Genomic DNA, 17,368 nt, shown 5'->3' on the forward strand with positions numbered 1-17,368 from the left:
GGGGCGGGGTAAAACGAATAAAAACCTCTCAGCTACAGAACCCAAAGACATCACTTCCCTCCGCATTCACAGCATTTCTCAGCAGTCCCCGGACAGCCATCCCCACAGGGATGCAGCCTCTGCCTCACTTCCCCTCTGGCCCCATGGGCTGCTGGTCAACCTCGGGATCTACCAGAGACGAGGCGAACGCCGACTGCACAATCTGAAACCCGAAGGACTCGAGGAGAGACATGTTCTGCTGGGGAGAGAAAGGTGAGCCGAGGGCGGGGCCCAGGTCCCCCAGGGGGCCCCCGAGAGCCCGGACATGCACCTTCTGGATGTGTTTGTTCAAGTAGGACTTGGAACGGAAGAAGCTCCCGCATTCGGGGCAGGGGTACTTCTTCTCCCCGTCGGACTCCATTTTGTTTTTGGGGACCGCCATGTCGCAGGAGAAAGAGCCGTTGGTGTTCTGCTTCTCCGGCGTCTTCAGGTCGCTGGCATCCGAGAGGTCACCGTAGGAGTCGGAGCTCTCAATCGGATCCTGATGTGAGCATTTCTGGCCTTCTAGGAGAAAACAGAACACAGAGGCGAGATGAGGCCAGGCTCTGGAGCAGGCCCCTCCTGGAGGGGCTGTGAGGGACCAGCTCACAGGCCTGTGGAGGGCGGTCGGCAGCCATCCACGGTCCTGGCAGAACCCACCGAGGTGCGGCTGGTCAGCCTGGGGGTCTGACCACCTACGGGGCTCGTGAGACAGCAGGGCCCTGGGCTGCCAGCCTCCCTCGCTGAGGACTCTTCATGCAGGTGCGCACGTATCGCTCATCATCATCTCAGCCTGCTCCAAGAAAGGGGGTTCAGAGACGGGACCTCCACTGCTTCTCCCCAGAACAACTCAAAGACCCCCAACTCCTAGGCCCTGTCTTGGGTGCCTCTGAAGGTCAAACGGCTGTTCTGATGCTGCTGGACAGGGATGTCAGTGGCCTCACCTCTGCACCAGACTAGCTGCACCCTAGCAAGGCAGAACCAGAGCCGGGGATCCTCAAGTCAGCAGACACCAAGATGGCGGAGACAGAAGCCAGTCCTTTCCCCAGGGCTGCAAACACAAGCCTGCCCTCACCGCCTGCCTTCTGCCGAAACCTTTCCTGGCCAAGTGGCCAAAGCACAGAGACTAAAGCAACTCTGAACAACTCAGCTGGCAGGTTGTCCCACACAGAGCCCAGGACAAGCTGGACCGTCAGACAACTCTCACTGCTCTGCCTTGCCCGGCCCACAGTGGAGTCCTCCACCAATCAGCAGCTTCCTGCCTGGGTTCAGAGAGCCATGCCGGTTAGGGAGGTCTGTGATGGGAGCGTGGAGCATGCCATCTCTGCCATCCACCAAGCCCCTGGCATTATCCCCAAGGCAACCACAACTTAAAAAGACCACAAAACAACCGGAATCAACGAGTGAAGGTAGGGCTGAGGGAGCTCTGTGCAAACCAACTCGGAGTCAGAGGCAGTCAGGTAGTTCACTTATCGCCATGCATCTCACAGACACAGCCAGAGGCCCTATGGAAAGGGCGCTCACAGCAACCGGTCACACCTACGAAGGGGGAAGCCAGCCCTGGGCTGCCCCTGCCCAGCAGGATCAAAGGAGAAAGCGTTCAGCTACAGCTCCACACCACCCTTCCAGGGCCACAGGCAACAGACAGGCCCACAGTAACTCATCATGCAGGGCTCCTCCTCCTGCCCTGGGCTGGGACATGTTGCGCGGGGCTCCAGACAGCGGGCCTGGCCAGGAGCAAGGGAGGAGGGCTGGGGAAGAGGAGGCGGGGGCTGGATCCTGGCAGGGCCCTAAAGCCTCACTCCCTGCCCTGGAGTGAGCTACCCACTGTGACTCTGTCCTGGAGGCCACTGCCACTCAGCCTCCTTGAGGCGGCCAGCAAGCCGGCAGCCTTCCCGCCTCCCCACACCCGGCCCAGCGCCCCCACAACACAGTCTGCGCAGAGAAGCAAAGTGCAGAGCAAGGGGTCGCTTGCCTTTGTTGCCATAGGTCCTGGCGCAGTGGAACGCTGCTCCCCCATTCGGTATGGGCTCCTGGTGCCTGGAGACCTGGGGAAGGGGAACACCGTGGTGGGTTTTAACATGGACCTTTAAGTAGGAGGCAGAGGAGAAACCTAAACAAGACAAAAGGAGATGAGATCCCGCGGCCAGCACCAAGACACCTCTCTGCTTCCCCCACGCCTCTCCGCTGGCCGCTCTGGCCAGCATTCCCAGGTCAGCTGCACCTAGAAGGGGGCCCGCCTTGGCTCAAAAACAGCTGCAACCACAGGAGCCACCTGGCTCAGGAAGAAGGATGGCACTGTCCTCGAATGGGTTCCTCTGCAGAGCCCACTCTGCCAGGCTGCGGTGGAGGGCCCAGGCCAGCTGCCTGGACAGACGGATGGTCAGATCCTGCTCCGGCCGGGCCAAAGGCCAAACACCTCTAGGCTTGCTTGGCCCTCAGTAAGGAGTGGTTTGAGTGGTCCCAGAGCCCGTCAGCTGCAGGGACCACAGCTAGAAACGGAGTCAGAAAAGCATATGGGGCTCCAGGGCAGCCATGGGCCGCCAGCCAACAGAACACTCGCTAACACTTGTAAAGGCAAACGGTACCACAAATCAGATGGAGGCCAGATGAAATCCCAAAGGACTGCCTCCAGGAGCACTCCTGCTTCTATTTCTTAGGACATGTTCTAGGTTCCTACGTTTTCCACCTTCAGAATAACTGGATTTAGTAACTGTTCATAGACTTTTCGAAGAAAAATAGGAAGTCACGTTAAAGGAGTGTAGTCATCTCTCATTCATGGTGGTCTTGTGGTTCACTTTGGGAGCATCCATTGGGTTCACTTAAGGAAAAAACAGGGATGATCTTTGCCTTTATTTTGGGGAAGGGACGGTCCAGCCATCGTGGGGCCACTCCAGCCCAACCCAGATGCTCCAGTCAGTTTGCGCTGTGTGATATCTCAGGCTGGGAAGAGTAGATCTTGGGCCAACTTCCACACCACCCACAAGCCTGAGGATATGGAACCAGGTGGGCAGGGTTTCGCAGGAAGAAGCTGTGTCATCGAGCCCCATTCGTGGCCAAGGATCAGCAAGTGCCTTCAGCAGGAAGCGAAGCTTTTTAGCATAAGGCCCACGTGGAGTGCCAGTGCCTCGATGATGTCCTTTCATTCACTCAGACCGGCTGACATGTTCTCAGGTACTTTCATTCCCCTTTAAACTTACAGGGTAACAATGGGATCCATGACTAACAGGTCAGAGGCTGGAAGTACTGTGTAATGTCTGCACAAGGCTCACTTTAAAAAGTCTGAATTGGCATGGCCTTTGGAACAATAGTAAAAGTTACCATGAGCTTCCTCACTCCCAAACTCCCAGGGTCCTTCCTTTCCCTCGAGAACTTGTTTACTAAGCCCATTTCTTCTAGGAATTACTTTTTCTTTTTCTTTTTTTTTTTTTTTTAGAAATTACTTTTTCTATCGGAGTAATTTACCCAGTAAATGTTCTCTTGCCAAAAAAGAAGTTCACCTTCAGCAAGTGGTGATGGTGTGCCAGGGCCCAGCACATTGCATGCAGTATTTTGTAGTATTCCCCCAGCCACCCTATGAGCTGAGAATTATTATACCTATTTTATAGATTACAAAATAAGGGGCTTGGTGAGGTTAAGCAACTTGCAGTCACAGGTACAGCTACCAAATGGCAGAGCCTGGACTCCAACCCCAGGGCCATGTGGTCCTTAACCACTGGGCAGACTCTTTTTTTGTTTGTTTTTAATATATTTTTATTGATTTCAGAGAGGAAGGGAGAGGGAGATAGAAACATCAATGATGAGAGAGAATCATTGATCGGCTGCCTCCTGCACACCTCACGCTGGGGATCAAGCCTGCAACTCAGGAATCGAACCGTGACCTCCTGGTTCATAGGTCAATGCTCAACCACTGAGCCATACCGGCTGGGTGGGGCAGACTCTTGTTAATGGTTCCTGTGTCTTGGCCCTGGCCCTAGAAACATCCCTTGGACTTTTGCAATCGGTTTCGTGATCACCATTTACACTCATGTATCTCTCTTCCATTAGAATGGAAGCCGTTGACGTGTGGGAAGCTTATTTAACAAACACTCCCCTGACAACAGTGCTTGGTGGCTCTGGAGGAAATGGGGGATTGAGTGAAGGTTCCTTCCTTTCCTGACACAGCTCCTTCACAGACCCACTTGGGCCAGAGGCCGGTGTCCTGCCCTGCCTGGCAGAGCGAGCTGTCCTGTGCTGTGACGAGGGGTCTGCCTGGGGCCAGTTACAGGGCAGACTGACTTATCTTATGAACATTCCTGAGAGGAAGGGTGCAGTCAGGAATGAGTCGAAGAGGCTCATGGGAAAGAGGATCTCAGCCCCCTACTCAGCACAGCGCAGATATCAGGGACTTTCTGATGATACGATGCCGCCACTGTAGAAGGGAAATTTTTTCTTTGTTTTTCATCCCTGGTGAGGCCTCTGCAGTGGTGTGGTGTCCCCAGGCAGGTCCACGGCAATAAAAGGGGAGGGGAAAGGAAGGAAGGGGCACCAGGAATTAGTACCAGGGGAATCCAGCAGATGCTCAATGAGAACTTGTGGCAAAAAAAGGGGATGGGAAAGGAAGGAAGGGGCACCAGGAATTAGTATCGTTACTCCTTCTGGAAAGCGCTATGTACCAGGGGAATCCAGCAGATGCTCAATGAGAACTTGCTTATTTTTCCTGAAAAACGGGCTGAGTAACACATGGCTGGGTCCTCTTGACTCTACCCGGCTGCAGACAGCACTATCTATAGCAGAACCACATGGCAGGGTGGGAGGAGTGGATCTACAGCTGCCGCGTGAAGCCCAGAATTTAAACACAGAGCAACTCAGCAGCCAACTGTTGAGCTAAAACAGAAGCTGAGTTTCTGAGAAGAAAACATCTTTTAAGTCAGAAACATTTAGTTGGAATTCTGAACTCACCTGCCCATTCACCCCTGATTAACCAAGAACCAACAAGGCGGCTGGATCCAGGCACCAGAACGATGGAGACACTGAGCACACACGTGACTCCACTAGAACCACCAAGCCGCCCTCCCTCGCATTCTAGAGATGAAGCTTTTATTGCCAAGGGCTACCCTGCTCCTCCACTGTGTTTTCTCGTCTGTTGCGCTGCATTTCACACTCCAGAAGCAAATCCTTTCTTTGCAAGTTTCCCATCCACGCAGGGGTCGCTTTCTCCTTGTCCAAACCTTGGTGAGGCCACGCTCAACTGAGCGGTGCCAGATGGGGGCACTAGTTGGTTTGTGTCAGCTCAGAGAATGGCAGGCCGTCTGTGCCCAAGTCTGGCATTGGCGACAACTTGTACACCCACCTCTGGGAAGAAGACTTCCTCTACCTTTTAAGCAGTGATGTTGGAGACCAGATGTTGTCTCTGTCAGAGGCACATTCTCAATAAGCAACCCCTCTTCCTCACATTGGTACATACGCATATCCACAAAGACCCTGCTACAGAAATTTTAAAGGAAAGGTAGAAAACTATGGTGACCTACTGGATCCTTTTCTCCCTCCCACTGATCAACTTAACTGATATCCTCAACTTGAAAATGAGGGGACAAACTTTTCTCACCATCTTCCCACTACAAATTATCTCCCTCTCCAGAAGGTCTGACCCTCATCTTGATAGGTCTCTAGGACAAAGACAAGGTCATCTGCTCAAGTGTGGGGCTAGAGCAGCCAGGCTGCCTCTAATCTCTCCATCCTTCACAGGCAAAGACTGAAAATGGCAGGTCCATTAGTAGTTAAGTTGACTGCTTACGACTTGTTGGGCCTTGGCAAGTGTGGTGCAGCTAGTGGGAGCACTGTCCCATGCTCCAAGGGTTGCGGGTTCGATCCCTGGTTAGGACGCATGTGGGAGGCAACCAATTGAACCTTCTCTCTCTTTCTCTCTCTCTCCCTCCCTCCCTCCCCCCGACTCTCTCTGGAATCAATTAAAAAAAAAAGACTTGTTGGGATTGAAGGATGTCAGAGGGCATTTGGAAATTCATTTGATCCAACCTCAACCATCTGACCAGCTGGCTAGACATTAGCCTTTGCTCAAACCTTTGTAGAGTTAAGAACATCCACTTATTGGTTCAGCTCCTCCCCGAATTCACAGCCTTGGTGGCAGGTGGCGGGCAGGGCAAAAGATGACCCAGACTCTCTGCATTCTGATTCCAGTGCCTTGATGTCTTTGGTGGCATTTTCTTCCTGGAAAACCTGCCTTCCTCTTTGGTGGTCTTTCCTTTTTTTTTTTTTTCCCTGTTGGAGTCTCTTTCTTTTTCTGCCCAAGAAATGAATCCAGAGGTAGAATCCTGTTCCTTCTCTTCTCATAAAGTGAAATTCCCTTCTCTTCCTTCTGAGTACGCAGGGTAGGCTGGACTAGAGCCCTCTTTTATCTTCTTAGAAGAATGGGACTTCCTGCTCTGACTCAGACCCAAAGCTGTTTAGCTTATGATCCAGATGTAGTGTTGTCTTCTCTGAGATAAGGTGGCCTCTGCTTTTACTCTTCCGTTGTCTCCATCCCAGTCATGGAGCCTGCGGGCTGCTGCCCAAGGCCTTTCCCAGCCCCAGGAAAAACAATTCCCCACGGACAATAGTTGTTGGCTTTGCCACATCAGCCCTCTTGTAACTGGGCCAACTTGCCCTGCTGTTCCCTGCTGCTCTCAGCTCTTCTTTCCTCGGGAGCTGAGCCCCCACGGGCTGTGGCTCTGGATCTCCCACCAGTCCTCACCCCACTCTGCAATCCGGGCGAGGCTTTCTGGGTTTCCTCATTAGCATCTTTCTCCACTCCCGTTGGTTCCTGCTTCTGGGCTCTGACCGCAGTTCTGAGGCTGAGAACTGCAACCTTGAAAACTTGACAAAAGGCCAGAGGATGGCATGTGGTGGCAGGTTTAGCGTTATTTGGGGGTGCTGTTAGGAAGCCAGATTAGGATGAAACAAGACAGAAAACTTTCTAGAGCTGGGGCAGCCATGGTCAAGATGGTCAGCTACACCCCGATAATTCCCTGTATGCACAACCCCACCGCCTGCTACCCGGGGGAAATTCCTGCCAGAAGGGCTCTGTTGACATGTCAGAAAATAGGACAGATGCTTAAGCGGCTTTTATTACCACCTCCTGCAGGTTTCTTGGTGATGCAGACAGTGACACCCAGTGGCCTTCAGGCGAACCCCAAGTGTGCAGCAGGAATACCCAGCTGCTCAGCAGTCTCCCCCACCAGCGACCTCGGGGCACACAGAGACAGCACAGCACCCAGAGATTCCAGCCAAGGGCTGCAGGGATGTTTGTTTCGCTTCGTCCAAGCCAGGGTGTCAGCGCGTCTTTCCTAACAGTTACAAAGTGTAAGAACGGGGCCTCCCACGTGTGCAGTACCTTGTGGGGTTCAGTTAACTTCCATCTACTTTGTGTGTCGGGATCCTCACAACACCCCTGTGAGGTAGACAAGGGGGGGTGTCCTTACCCCATTTAAGAGATGAAGAAACTGACGTTTAGAGGAGGGAAGAGGGGTGAGGTGGAAGCGGCTGGGATTTAAACCCTAGGCCCCCCTGATTCCTGGTTCGGTACTCAATCCACTAAGCCACACCCAACACTTCCAGAAGCATCGAGACAAGGGTGTCCCAGGATACGGGACCTCCCAGCAGAGTCCACACCCGGCCAGAGCCAGCACACCGTGCAGAAGCATCCTCACACCCACTACCGGCAGCTGCCCAACCTCCTCCAGCAGAGACGTGGCGCCAGCCTCCTCCACTGACACTGCGCGTGCAAAACACAAACCTCAGCCCTTCCAACCGCTGACAGATAAGCCCTGGCAGAAGCTCAGTCCCAGGACAGGCCTGACTTCACCAACACAACACCCGGGCCAGAGCCAGAACCAGAGCCACCTCGGCCCACCTCAGCAGCAAGCGCGCTCCCCTGCTCAGAACACCTTCCACTCTCCTTTCTCGTCAAGGCCACAATCTACCTGGGTTTGGGCTTTCTTCTGATCATTTGTGCTACATACAGAGTTTCTTTTCTGATCCTTATCCATCGCTAGACTCAACTTCCTCCTTCCCTGGCTGCTGAGTTCCACATGCCAGGGAACCAGCCAGCCAAGCTCTCAAGCAGGAACCCTTTTTCTCCCCGCTGTGGGGTCTAGTGACTCTCTCACCAACATCAATACTTCCGTGGTCTCTCCAACTGCATCCATCCTGCCACCTGAGCAGCACATGTTCCGGGCCCAGCTTGGGAACAATACCCTTCCTGTTCCCACTTGCTGATCTCTTGGGAACTCCCATTCCAAACATCCTAAGCCTCTTGTGACGGAAGGGGTGGCAAGCAGCTAGCTGGGCGAGGACCGTCTATCACTCAGTGGGAAGGGCAGGCCGGCCGTGCGCAGGATGGAGTCTGAGGCGGGGTGGTCCGGAGCCCCCAGCCGCCCACACGAGCTCAGGCCCCGCCTCCGGAAGTGAGGGGACCGCAGGGAGATTACCTCGGTTACAGATGCTGCAGAAGTTGCTGGGCCCCTCGCTGTGCTTCTTCAGGTGGTCCGCCATGTACGCCGCCCGCAAGTACTTCCCGCACACCTGGCAGGGCACTTTGTCCTCGTGACAGGCCAGGTGGGAGCGCAGACGGTCTCGGGTGGCAAAGGAAGCGTTGCAGGTCTGCGGGCAGAAAGGAAAACGGGATGAGGGGAAAGCTGGCATGCCGCGCCTGACTCCTCACAAAACCACTTCTGGCCGACACATTCCACTCCTTGTACAGAGAGCTTTAGAACACAGCCTAGACCAGTGATGGCGAACCTATGACACGCGTGTCAGAGGTGACACGCGAACTCATTTTTTTGGTTGATTTTTCTTTGTTAAATGGCATTTAAATATATAAAATAAATATCAAAAATATAAGTCTTTGTTTTACTGTGGTTGCAAATATCAAAAAATTTCTATATGTGACACGGCACCAGAGTTAAGTAAGGGTTTTCAAAATGCTGACACGCCGAGCTCATCACTGGCCTAGGCTTTCTCTCCCACAGGCCAGCCCGCTACTCTGATTGCCCACACAGGACACTGGCGTTGGAATTCCTGGTTCCCGTGACTACCACAGCATGGCATACGATGCTCCCCTACAAAATGAAGACGAGGCATTTGTTCATTTGTAAACATCCATAATTGACATCAGTTGCATTGACTGTAAGGGAATTTACACAAGAGTTACTGGCATATAAACAGACAGTCTTCCTGTTCTCCATCCTGGGTTTCCCTAGTTGCTTTATACAAAGAATTCCATTTATTCCCTTTATTCAAAAGTGACTGTTCGTCTTGGCCACAGGGAAATGAAAAGGAAAGGCAGGACAAAGCCCATAGATTACTCCCATATCCTCGTGAGTCTGTATTGAAAAAGCAGCCCCTAACATGATAGTGTCAATGCCGCTAACAGGAGAAAGAGCAGAGAGAAGGCGGGCCAGAGGCTTTGGGAGCATTTGTGAAATGTTAAGTTGGGGAAGTGCTGGTAAGAACACGGAAGGTGATGCTACCCTACGTTGATTGGCACCCACTCCGTGCCAGGCGGGCACCACGCTTCGCTTTTTAGAGGCACTTATCTCACGCGGTCCATCCTTACAGCAGCCTTCCGGGGGAGGCTGTGTTATCACCTTCCAAGAGTGCGGTCACAGAAAGTTGTGCCGTGACCACCAACTCATGGCCAGGTCCCAGGGGCAGATGACTCAGGTGATAAGGGTCAGCACCCGCACCCTGGGAGGGCAGGCCCAAGCCCCGGGCATTTCCTGTGTCTGGAACCTGACTCGGTCTCAGTCCCTGATCTCCCCTCAGCACCCTTTCCTCAGCTGGGGCTTGCACGGGCCTTGGGGGCCACGGAATGTCAGGAAAGTCCTCAGGAGAGTTCAGTCCGGTGACTCTCCGGCTATTTTGATTCTATGGAAGTGTTCCCGGGGTCCTAGTCCAGTCTGACTCATTTCTCTGTGTATGTTTACTGTTGTAGAACTTCAAGAGAAAGCAACCTGCCCCTTTAAGTGCATTACAGATCGAACGTTAACCCACTGAAGACCTGCTACCCTGCTAACTTGCTCCTACTGTGTCTGTTCAACAGAAGCATATCCTGAGATCCTTAAGGTAAGTGAGCAGTGCAGTCATCACGTACACTCACCTATTTCCTTACTGCACAAGTACAGTTATCTATCTCCTTACTGTCCAACCAAAAGCTAGAAACAAACCCACGTGATACTGCGCAGGCCGAATGTCACGGCTGCTACCCTAATCCCCAGTGTCTGTGTGCATCAGGACAGGCCTTGCTGTTCTGTCATTATCTTTTAAGTAAACGTTACAAATCTGAACAGAACAATGTATACTAACAAAAGACCGCTTTTATTTGTTTTATATATTGAGTTTATTCGTTTGACAAATGAGGAAGCTGAGTTTAGAAAGTGATTTGCCCAAAGCACATTCGGCTACTAGAGAAAGCAGCGGTCTGAACACCCTGCCACGTCAGACCAGTACCCTACCGATCCCGCCGGCTGCCCCGGGGTCCCTGTCTTCCCTGATGTCCTGCGGGGCAGACGGAAGCCCTGAGAGGACACGGGACAGTTGGCCTGTGAGCCACCCGAGCCTGTGCTCTCACCATCTCTAGGCTCAGTAGAGGTCGCTTCTGGTCAGTGAAAGGTGCCGAGACTTTTTAACACCGTGTATTTGGTGGCCAGGGCTCCCCTGACAGGAAGAGGTGACAGGACTGTGCAGGGGAACTCGAACACTTAGGTGCCTCAGAAAGCATCATGGGTGTTTGGTCTCATGGCCACAGGTGGGCCCCGCCTCATTCCGGGACCGCTAGACCCAATTATAGGCCAGAGTGAGGGGCGAGAGAGACTGAATCTCCACCTGGCCCCCCGGCCTGTGAACCAGAGCAAGGGCTGCTGTCAACACCCTCTGGAGGGTGCACCTGTCGATTTACCCACAGTCACCTACCCACCACCCCTGCAATGATGAGAGGCCGTGTGGCCTGTGCCTCAGAACTCAAAGGAACCGCACATGGCCCAGGTGTGAGAACGTGCAGCTGAAAGCGCGCATTCAGGACGGTCGCCCGAGTTCCCCGAGAGAGGGTGCCACTAGACGGATATGAAAGAGATGCCTTGTTTCTCTCGCCAGCCTTCTTTTGGGACCTGTCCCTTAAAGCACTGCCTGTCATACTTTGCTGGCTAAAGATAATGGACCGCCAAACCTCAATTATCCACAAGTGGATTATCCATCTGGAGGATTAGCTAAGCAAAATTAAAATCTCAGACCAGGCCGACTCCCCCACCCATCCTCCATTGATGATCTCTCCAGGAATGAAGGCTAACTTCAGCCTGGGCAAACATCATTAGGAATGTAAATCTGCTGCTGAGAAAAAGACACACAAGCACAACAAAAACTTTCACCGTGTGACAAAGCCAAACCGGAGCGATTGTTGGCTTTTCTGCGCCAGAGTTGACCCTTCTTGGCCGAGTCCCCAAAGTTTTCTGGGGGAATCTTGAAAGTGTGTGAGTCTGAGTCTACACCTGCCAGAAGTTCAGAGAACACAGGACATAAAGAGGCTGGTCACATGACCCAGGAGAGGAGGGACAGATGCCAGTGGCTGAGGGGAGACATATCAAAGAGGGGGTCACCCAGAACCTCCATGCGGGGGCAACTCCAGAGAAAGGCATTTCCCTTCCGGGAGACAGGGAGGAGAGGGACCCTGATGGGACAAGAGTGAGCCTGCAGTGAGCCACTGATTGCCGGTGGCGCTTGGAACGGCTGCCCTGCGCTCAGGCAGCCTGCTATTGCTAAGCACAAATGCCAGGTCCCAGCCCAGCCAACCTGAGCTTGGGTCACGTCTGTTCATCACCACTCCACACTGAGCCCCAGACATGCTCACTTCCCCACCCACCCCCAGGTTCTCCCTGTCCCAGACTTCCTAATGCTGTTCTTCCCAAGGGCGGAGCAGCTCAGAAAGAGAGCCCAATGGTCCCAGGAACTAATCACACCTGACCTCGGGCGGCTTTGAAGTTGGCCAGCCTCAGGGGATGTCCCAAGCAACCTCTCCACGGCCCTGGAGAAGTCTACGGGCAATGCATGGAGGCCCGGCATCAGAGGCCTTGCTGGCCCCCTTCTTCCGGGTGTCAGCTCCCTTATTCCCACCTCTAGCCATTCCTTCTCTAACAAGCTGCCCCTCCAGCCCAAGCCCGCCGCCCCCCCCCACTAGCTCCTGAGAAGTGGGGCCACTGGCAGCAATGTGAGATTTCTCAGCTGCTCTAGCCTCTCCACTTAGGCTGAGCTCCAAGGGGGAAATGTCCTAGCCCACGGCATTGAGAGATGCCGCCAGTTAAGGACTCTCAGGCCCAGCCCTGAGGCGACTTGTGTGTCACTGCCAACCTGAGGGTTCATGCCCTGACATTTGGCTAGCCCTTTCCCTCAAGCTGTGGCCCAGCCTTGGTAACTGGCTCTCCGTCCTCTGTGGCATCAGGAGGGGCTGCGAGGTACATGCCCAGCTTTGCCAGGGGCCCAAGGAACCAACTCCCAGAGAGCGATAGTCACCTCTGAGGCTTTTGGAATACACTCCATGCAAAACAGATGCCCCTGCTGGTTAACCAAGCCCAGGCACACCTGACGGGCCAGCCCCGCACATGAGAGCCAGCATGCCTTTACCTGCTGGGTCACCGGTAGGGGAGTTCTGGCTATGGCCTGGAGGCGGGGCCAGCAGGTCTGCGCGAGGGCTGGTTGAGAGGGCGTGGACACCCAGGGACAATGATGTCAGTGTTATGACACAAACCAAGGACAAAACACACAAAGCCTCAAATGTTAGAATTAAAACTTTTATCATCACTCCTGTTACCCCACGGAGCCCGTGGGGGCTAAAGGGCACACCAACAGGACCCGAGAGGGGGTGTCTACATACATCTGCTTTATCAGCCCCAAAGCCATATGCTGGGGTGACCCAATACAAAGCTACTGGTTAGTCTAGTTCCTGAGCAGACCTGCTAATAAACCTCGAAAACACAAAAGTCTAATTCACTAGCCAGAAATGAAAGCAGGACCTGTCTGAGGGGAAGGGAAGCGCAGGGCAGCGGGAGATGACCCAGCTGGAGTGGCACCAGCGTCTCCTCTGGAGGGGCATTCACTCCCAGGGTGGGGGGAGGGGTGGCCAGGCCCCATTCTAGAAGACTCCTGCCTTAGGGGAGGTGATGCCAGGGGAGGGGAAGCACTGAAGCCAGTGGCTTAGTTCCCAGGAATGCACCAACCTCCACCATCACCCAGGCAAGGAGGGACCCCCAGGGGGACCTGAGCCTGTGTGGGTGGGGACCAAGGAGCTCCTTGCTATCCCATCTGGGGTCCCTGAGCTGGGAAAGACTCCAGGCCACCCTGGGAGGAGCCAGGTGTGGTGGGTGGGAACCACTCTGCTGGCCTCTCCCAAAAGCAAGGGTCTCAGAGCAACCGCCGCTCAGAGCCGGTCCCTCCACCGAAAACCCTCTCGGGGAGGCCAGGCTAGCCCACAGGCCACTGGGGAAAGGCCCGGCTGCCCTCGGGGGCGGCCCAGCCCTGCCGCAGATATCCCGGAGGGGCTGGGCAGAAGAGAGCGTTGCTGGAGTGTGCTGGGCCCAGGTTTTCGAGGGCTGGGAAGGATTTTTTTAGAGAAAGGGAAAAGGCGGTGTCAGGAACGGAATGGGACGACCTCCACAAAGCAGGCTGGGCAAAGTCCCATGATGGCAGGTCGCTAGGAAGAGATTCCAGGGGCGGCAGGCCGCTGCTGCTCCCAACCCACACCTGGAAAAAGGGCAGAGAGTGCAGGTTACCCCCCCAGGCCACCGGGCTCGGCCCCACTGCCCGCTGGGCTCCTCCTACTCTGCCAGGCTCTCAGCACACTACCTGGGAGAGTCCGAATGTGCTCTGTGACGAGAAGATCAGAGACAGAGAGAAGGCAACCAGGCACAGATGGACCCCAGCAGCCCCACCCGGGTTAGCGTCCTCCGGGGAGGCCACCTCGCCTCGCTATGTGAACACCATCCGCGCTGGCCCCGGGGGCCCTTTGGCCTGCCTGCCACACGTCCACCCCTCACTGCAGGTCTCCCTGAGCCCTCCCTCCTTGCCACCAACAGGATGAAGAGAAGCAGGCTACCCCCCAGAGGTTGCAGTAAGCACCCCACAACTCGGCGCCCCCTCGGATGGCGGGGACTTGGCACCGGAGAGGGGAGGTAACCAAGGAGAAGAGAGAGGCGTGTTTTCCATCTACACAGGAATGCTCAGTGGCCAAGAGAGGACACTCAAGTTTCTGGGTGCCACAGGGCCCCTCGGTATTACTCAAGCAGACAAACCGAGGGTGAGAACCTCGCCCAGCCTTCCCTACCGACTGCTACGCAAAGAGCTCACTCACAGGAGAGGAAACCACCGTGCTCTCCAGTCCTCAGGAGGGGGAAACGGGTGCCAGTGCTTGGAGATCAGACCGCCCACCCTCTCCCCCCCTTGCCGACCTCAGGGGACTCCAACTTGGGTCAGGCTGCCTGACAGACAAGGGGAAGCGTTGCTGGCTGGACCGCCAGGAGCCCTTTCCAACCCCCCTCCCCATGTGGCCTCTGTACACTGCTGAGAACCAGAAGCCGGGCCCAGTGGGGTGCCAGTGCCCCCAGGGCAACACGTGTGCCATGTGGCCCACCATCCACAGAGCTGGCCAACACCAGGAAAGGAAAGCTAAGCAACACAGGAGACAGGGTGGGAACCAGGACCCAACAACCAGGAAGGAGGGGACGTCAGCAGTGGCGGGAGGGGGCCAGGGGGAAGAACAAAGAAGAGCAGACGGAGGGTGGAGGGACAGAGGAGGAGGTGTGCCAAGCGGTGGTCAGTCAGCGGCCCAGCACGCGCGTCAGCTGGCTCGTGGCCGGCCTGTGAGAACAGCAGCATTCTCTCGCAGCCCAGCGCTGCCCTGGCCCGACCCCTACCTGACACTTGTGAGGCCGCTCAGAAGTGTGCACCTGCTTGATATGTCCATTCAAGTGATCAGGCCTGGAAGAGAGAGAACCAAGACAGACTTTAAAATCAGACCTCAGAAAGGGGGGCTGCACTCTTGGCCAAACCCCCCAACCCTGCCCGAACCCTGATGGAGAGCACGCCCTTCCCCCCCCCCCCCCCCCCCCAGCATGACAAAGACAGCCTCACTACCCTGCTCTGGCTCCACAGGCCCAGGCCTCTCTGAAGGGAAGGGAAGTGAGTGTTTGTCTCTGACCTTGCCTACCCACCTCCCTCCCCCACAGAAGCTCAATGATTTCCAGGACTCTGAGGAGGTGGCTTTAGAATGAGACAAGCTGCCTTGCTGCAGCCTTTCCGGGAGGGGGTATGTGTGATTCATTGTCCAGACTAAAGCCCCTTAGAAACTCAGTATTCCCCTCCCCCAGCCTCTCCCGCCGTGGCAGCCAATGAATGCCACCCAGATGGAATTCAGTCCCCAGAGGCCAAGGGATGGAGCCTTAAGTCCCCAGCTGGGCTGGTAAGCCAGATGCCCGCCAGAGCAGGTGGGCAGGGGTTGCCTGACCGGTAAGACTGGTTCCTGACTGGGGCCCCTCTGAGGGAGTTCTCCATCCCTGGGTTCCACACACAAGGTCCTTAGTATCCAGGCAAGTTAAAACCAGCCTTTTATTCTGGATATTCTCTCCAGAGGAGGAACAAAACAACCCTCCGCTCCCAGACAAGTCCTCAGTTCCCTCTCAGAACCACTAAAAAGTGCATCTAAGAGCCATCCTGCCCCTTCCTCTATGTCCTGAGATCATAAAGGGGACCTGTGGGGTCAGCGAGGCTCGGGAGCCACCAGATCAGAGCTGATCAAAGATTTCAGTGTTAGGAAGAGACTCTGGGTGCCAAGCTGTGTGCCCAGGGGGCTGTGAGGGGCAAAGCTGGAGTTCACTGATCTATGATCGCCAGCGCTGTGATGTGCTGTGCTGTGTGCTGGGGGAGGTGGTGGCACAGCAGCGTCAGGAGTCTGACATACACTTGTTTCTGTTTCAGCGTCTCCCCCGGCAGCCATTCAAGCGGGGAAAGTCGCTGGAGGAGCCCAGCCTCCCGCCCCCAGAGGGGGCCCCACGCCTGGTGCCGGAAACACAAAGGGAGCCCAGGGAGAAGAATGGTGAGGCCGGGTGGCTGTGGCCTGAGGAATCCGGGCCCCTTCCCACCAGGCCCCAAGGAAGAGAGACAGTAGGGCATGCCTGGTGCCAGAGAACTTCCCTGGGGAAGAGAAAGCAGCTCCTTGGCCGCACCATCTCAAAAGCAGGGCCGTGAAAACACTCCCCAAACCAGGCAGGCCTCCGTAAGGTCAAGTGACCCCCACCCTCCCAGATCTGGGCAAGGAGCTACCCCATGGGTCAGAAATAGACAGGTCATGGGGGGAGGGTACCATTTCTCACCTGGAGAAGCCTTTCCCACAGCTCTGGCAGATGTAGGGCTTGCCCACAGACCCGTCGTGGGACCGCACATGGTAGGACATGCGATCTTTTCTCTTGAACCTCAGCCCACACACAGGGCAGGAATAGGGCTTCTCCCCCGAGTGGGAAAGCTTGTGCCGGTTGAGATGGTACACATCACGGAAGATCTTGCCGCAGATTTCACAGGCCACCTGCTTCCTGGTCCGGCTCCTCTTTCTGGGTCCATCCGGGTCCTCCGAGATGGGGAGCCCATTCTCACCCAGCCTGGGAGGAGGAAGGTCGATGTAGCCCAGCTGGAGGCTGGTGACACCATGCTGGGCCTCGTGCTGCCGGAGCCGGTTGGCATCAGTGAACACCTTCCCGCACAGGCCACAGGGAAGGATGCCTGCCTCCCTCAGGCCCCCTGGAGACCCGAACATTGAGTCCAGCAGGTTGGCCTTCCTTGGGCGGCCCCGGCCTCGTTTGCCAGTCAGGGGAGGGGCACTGGATGCCACATTGGGGAATGGGGAAGTCAGCAGTTGGGGGGACAGGGGTCCAGCCACCATGGGCAAGCGGTCCACCCCAGGTAACACAGGCAAGGAGGCTTGGCTGGCAATGGCCGCCCCAGCGGCCCGAGCTGCCTCCTCCTCGGGCTGCATGCTGCCTGCAATGCCATTGCTGTTGGCTGCCAAGGCTGCCCCGTTGGTCATGTCCAAAGGGAAGCCCAAGTCTGAGGTCCCAGGGGGACGAAAGAGCATGATGTCAGCCCGGGCAGGGGGCACCAGGATCTGCACATTGGACTGTTTGATGACTTCCTGGCAGATCTCAATGACCGACCTCATCAGCAGGAACTTGGCAGCCGTCATGAGCTCGGGGAAGCTCTCCAGGCGAACCACGATGCGAGAAGTGTAGGCGAAGTCCAGGATGTCCCCGAACACCTTGGAGCTGATGGTGTGCATCTCCAG

General features: G+C 55.5%; 2 protein-coding genes across 3 annotated transcripts in view; one reads left to right on the plus strand and one right to left on the minus strand.

The window, feature by feature from the left end:
• Positions 1-6: 6 nt before the first annotated feature.
• PATZ1 (POZ (BTB) and AT hook containing zinc finger 1) lies at positions 7-15,378 on the minus strand. 2 transcript variants are annotated; one of them, XM_014542545.1, is made up of 5 exons: positions 15,285-15,378; positions 14,952-15,015; positions 8,484-8,655; positions 1,994-2,131; positions 7-543 (listed from the first exon to the last, which is right to left on the minus strand). In XM_014542545.1, the coding sequence occupies exons 1-5, from the start codon at positions 15,356-15,358 to the stop codon at positions 125-127; spliced, it is 867 nt and encodes a 288-aa protein (XP_014398031.1). In that variant the 5' UTR covers positions 15,359-15,378; the 3' UTR covers positions 7-124. The 2 variants fall into 2 exon arrangements, with proteins under 2 accessions (XP_014398031.1, XP_014398030.1); XM_014542544.1 differs by having other exon boundaries at positions 15,249-15,378.
• A 47-nt stretch (positions 15,379-15,425) lies between these two features.
• Positions 15,426-17,368, plus strand: part of DRG1 (developmentally regulated GTP binding protein 1) — a 36,539-nt gene continuing 34,596 nt past the window's right edge. Inside the window, exons 1-2 of the mRNA XM_014542543.1 lie at positions 15,426-15,496; positions 16,012-16,129. Coding sequence (XP_014398029.1) covers positions 15,426-15,496; positions 16,012-16,129 — 189 coding nt within the window. The remainder of the gene's footprint in view (positions 15,497-16,011; positions 16,130-17,368) is intronic.

This window comes from Myotis brandtii, unplaced genomic scaffold, assembly GCF_000412655.1.
Source record: "Myotis brandtii unplaced genomic scaffold, ASM41265v1 scaffold303, whole genome shotgun sequence".
Lineage (NCBI taxonomy): Eukaryota > Metazoa > Chordata > Mammalia > Chiroptera > Vespertilionidae > Myotis > Myotis brandtii.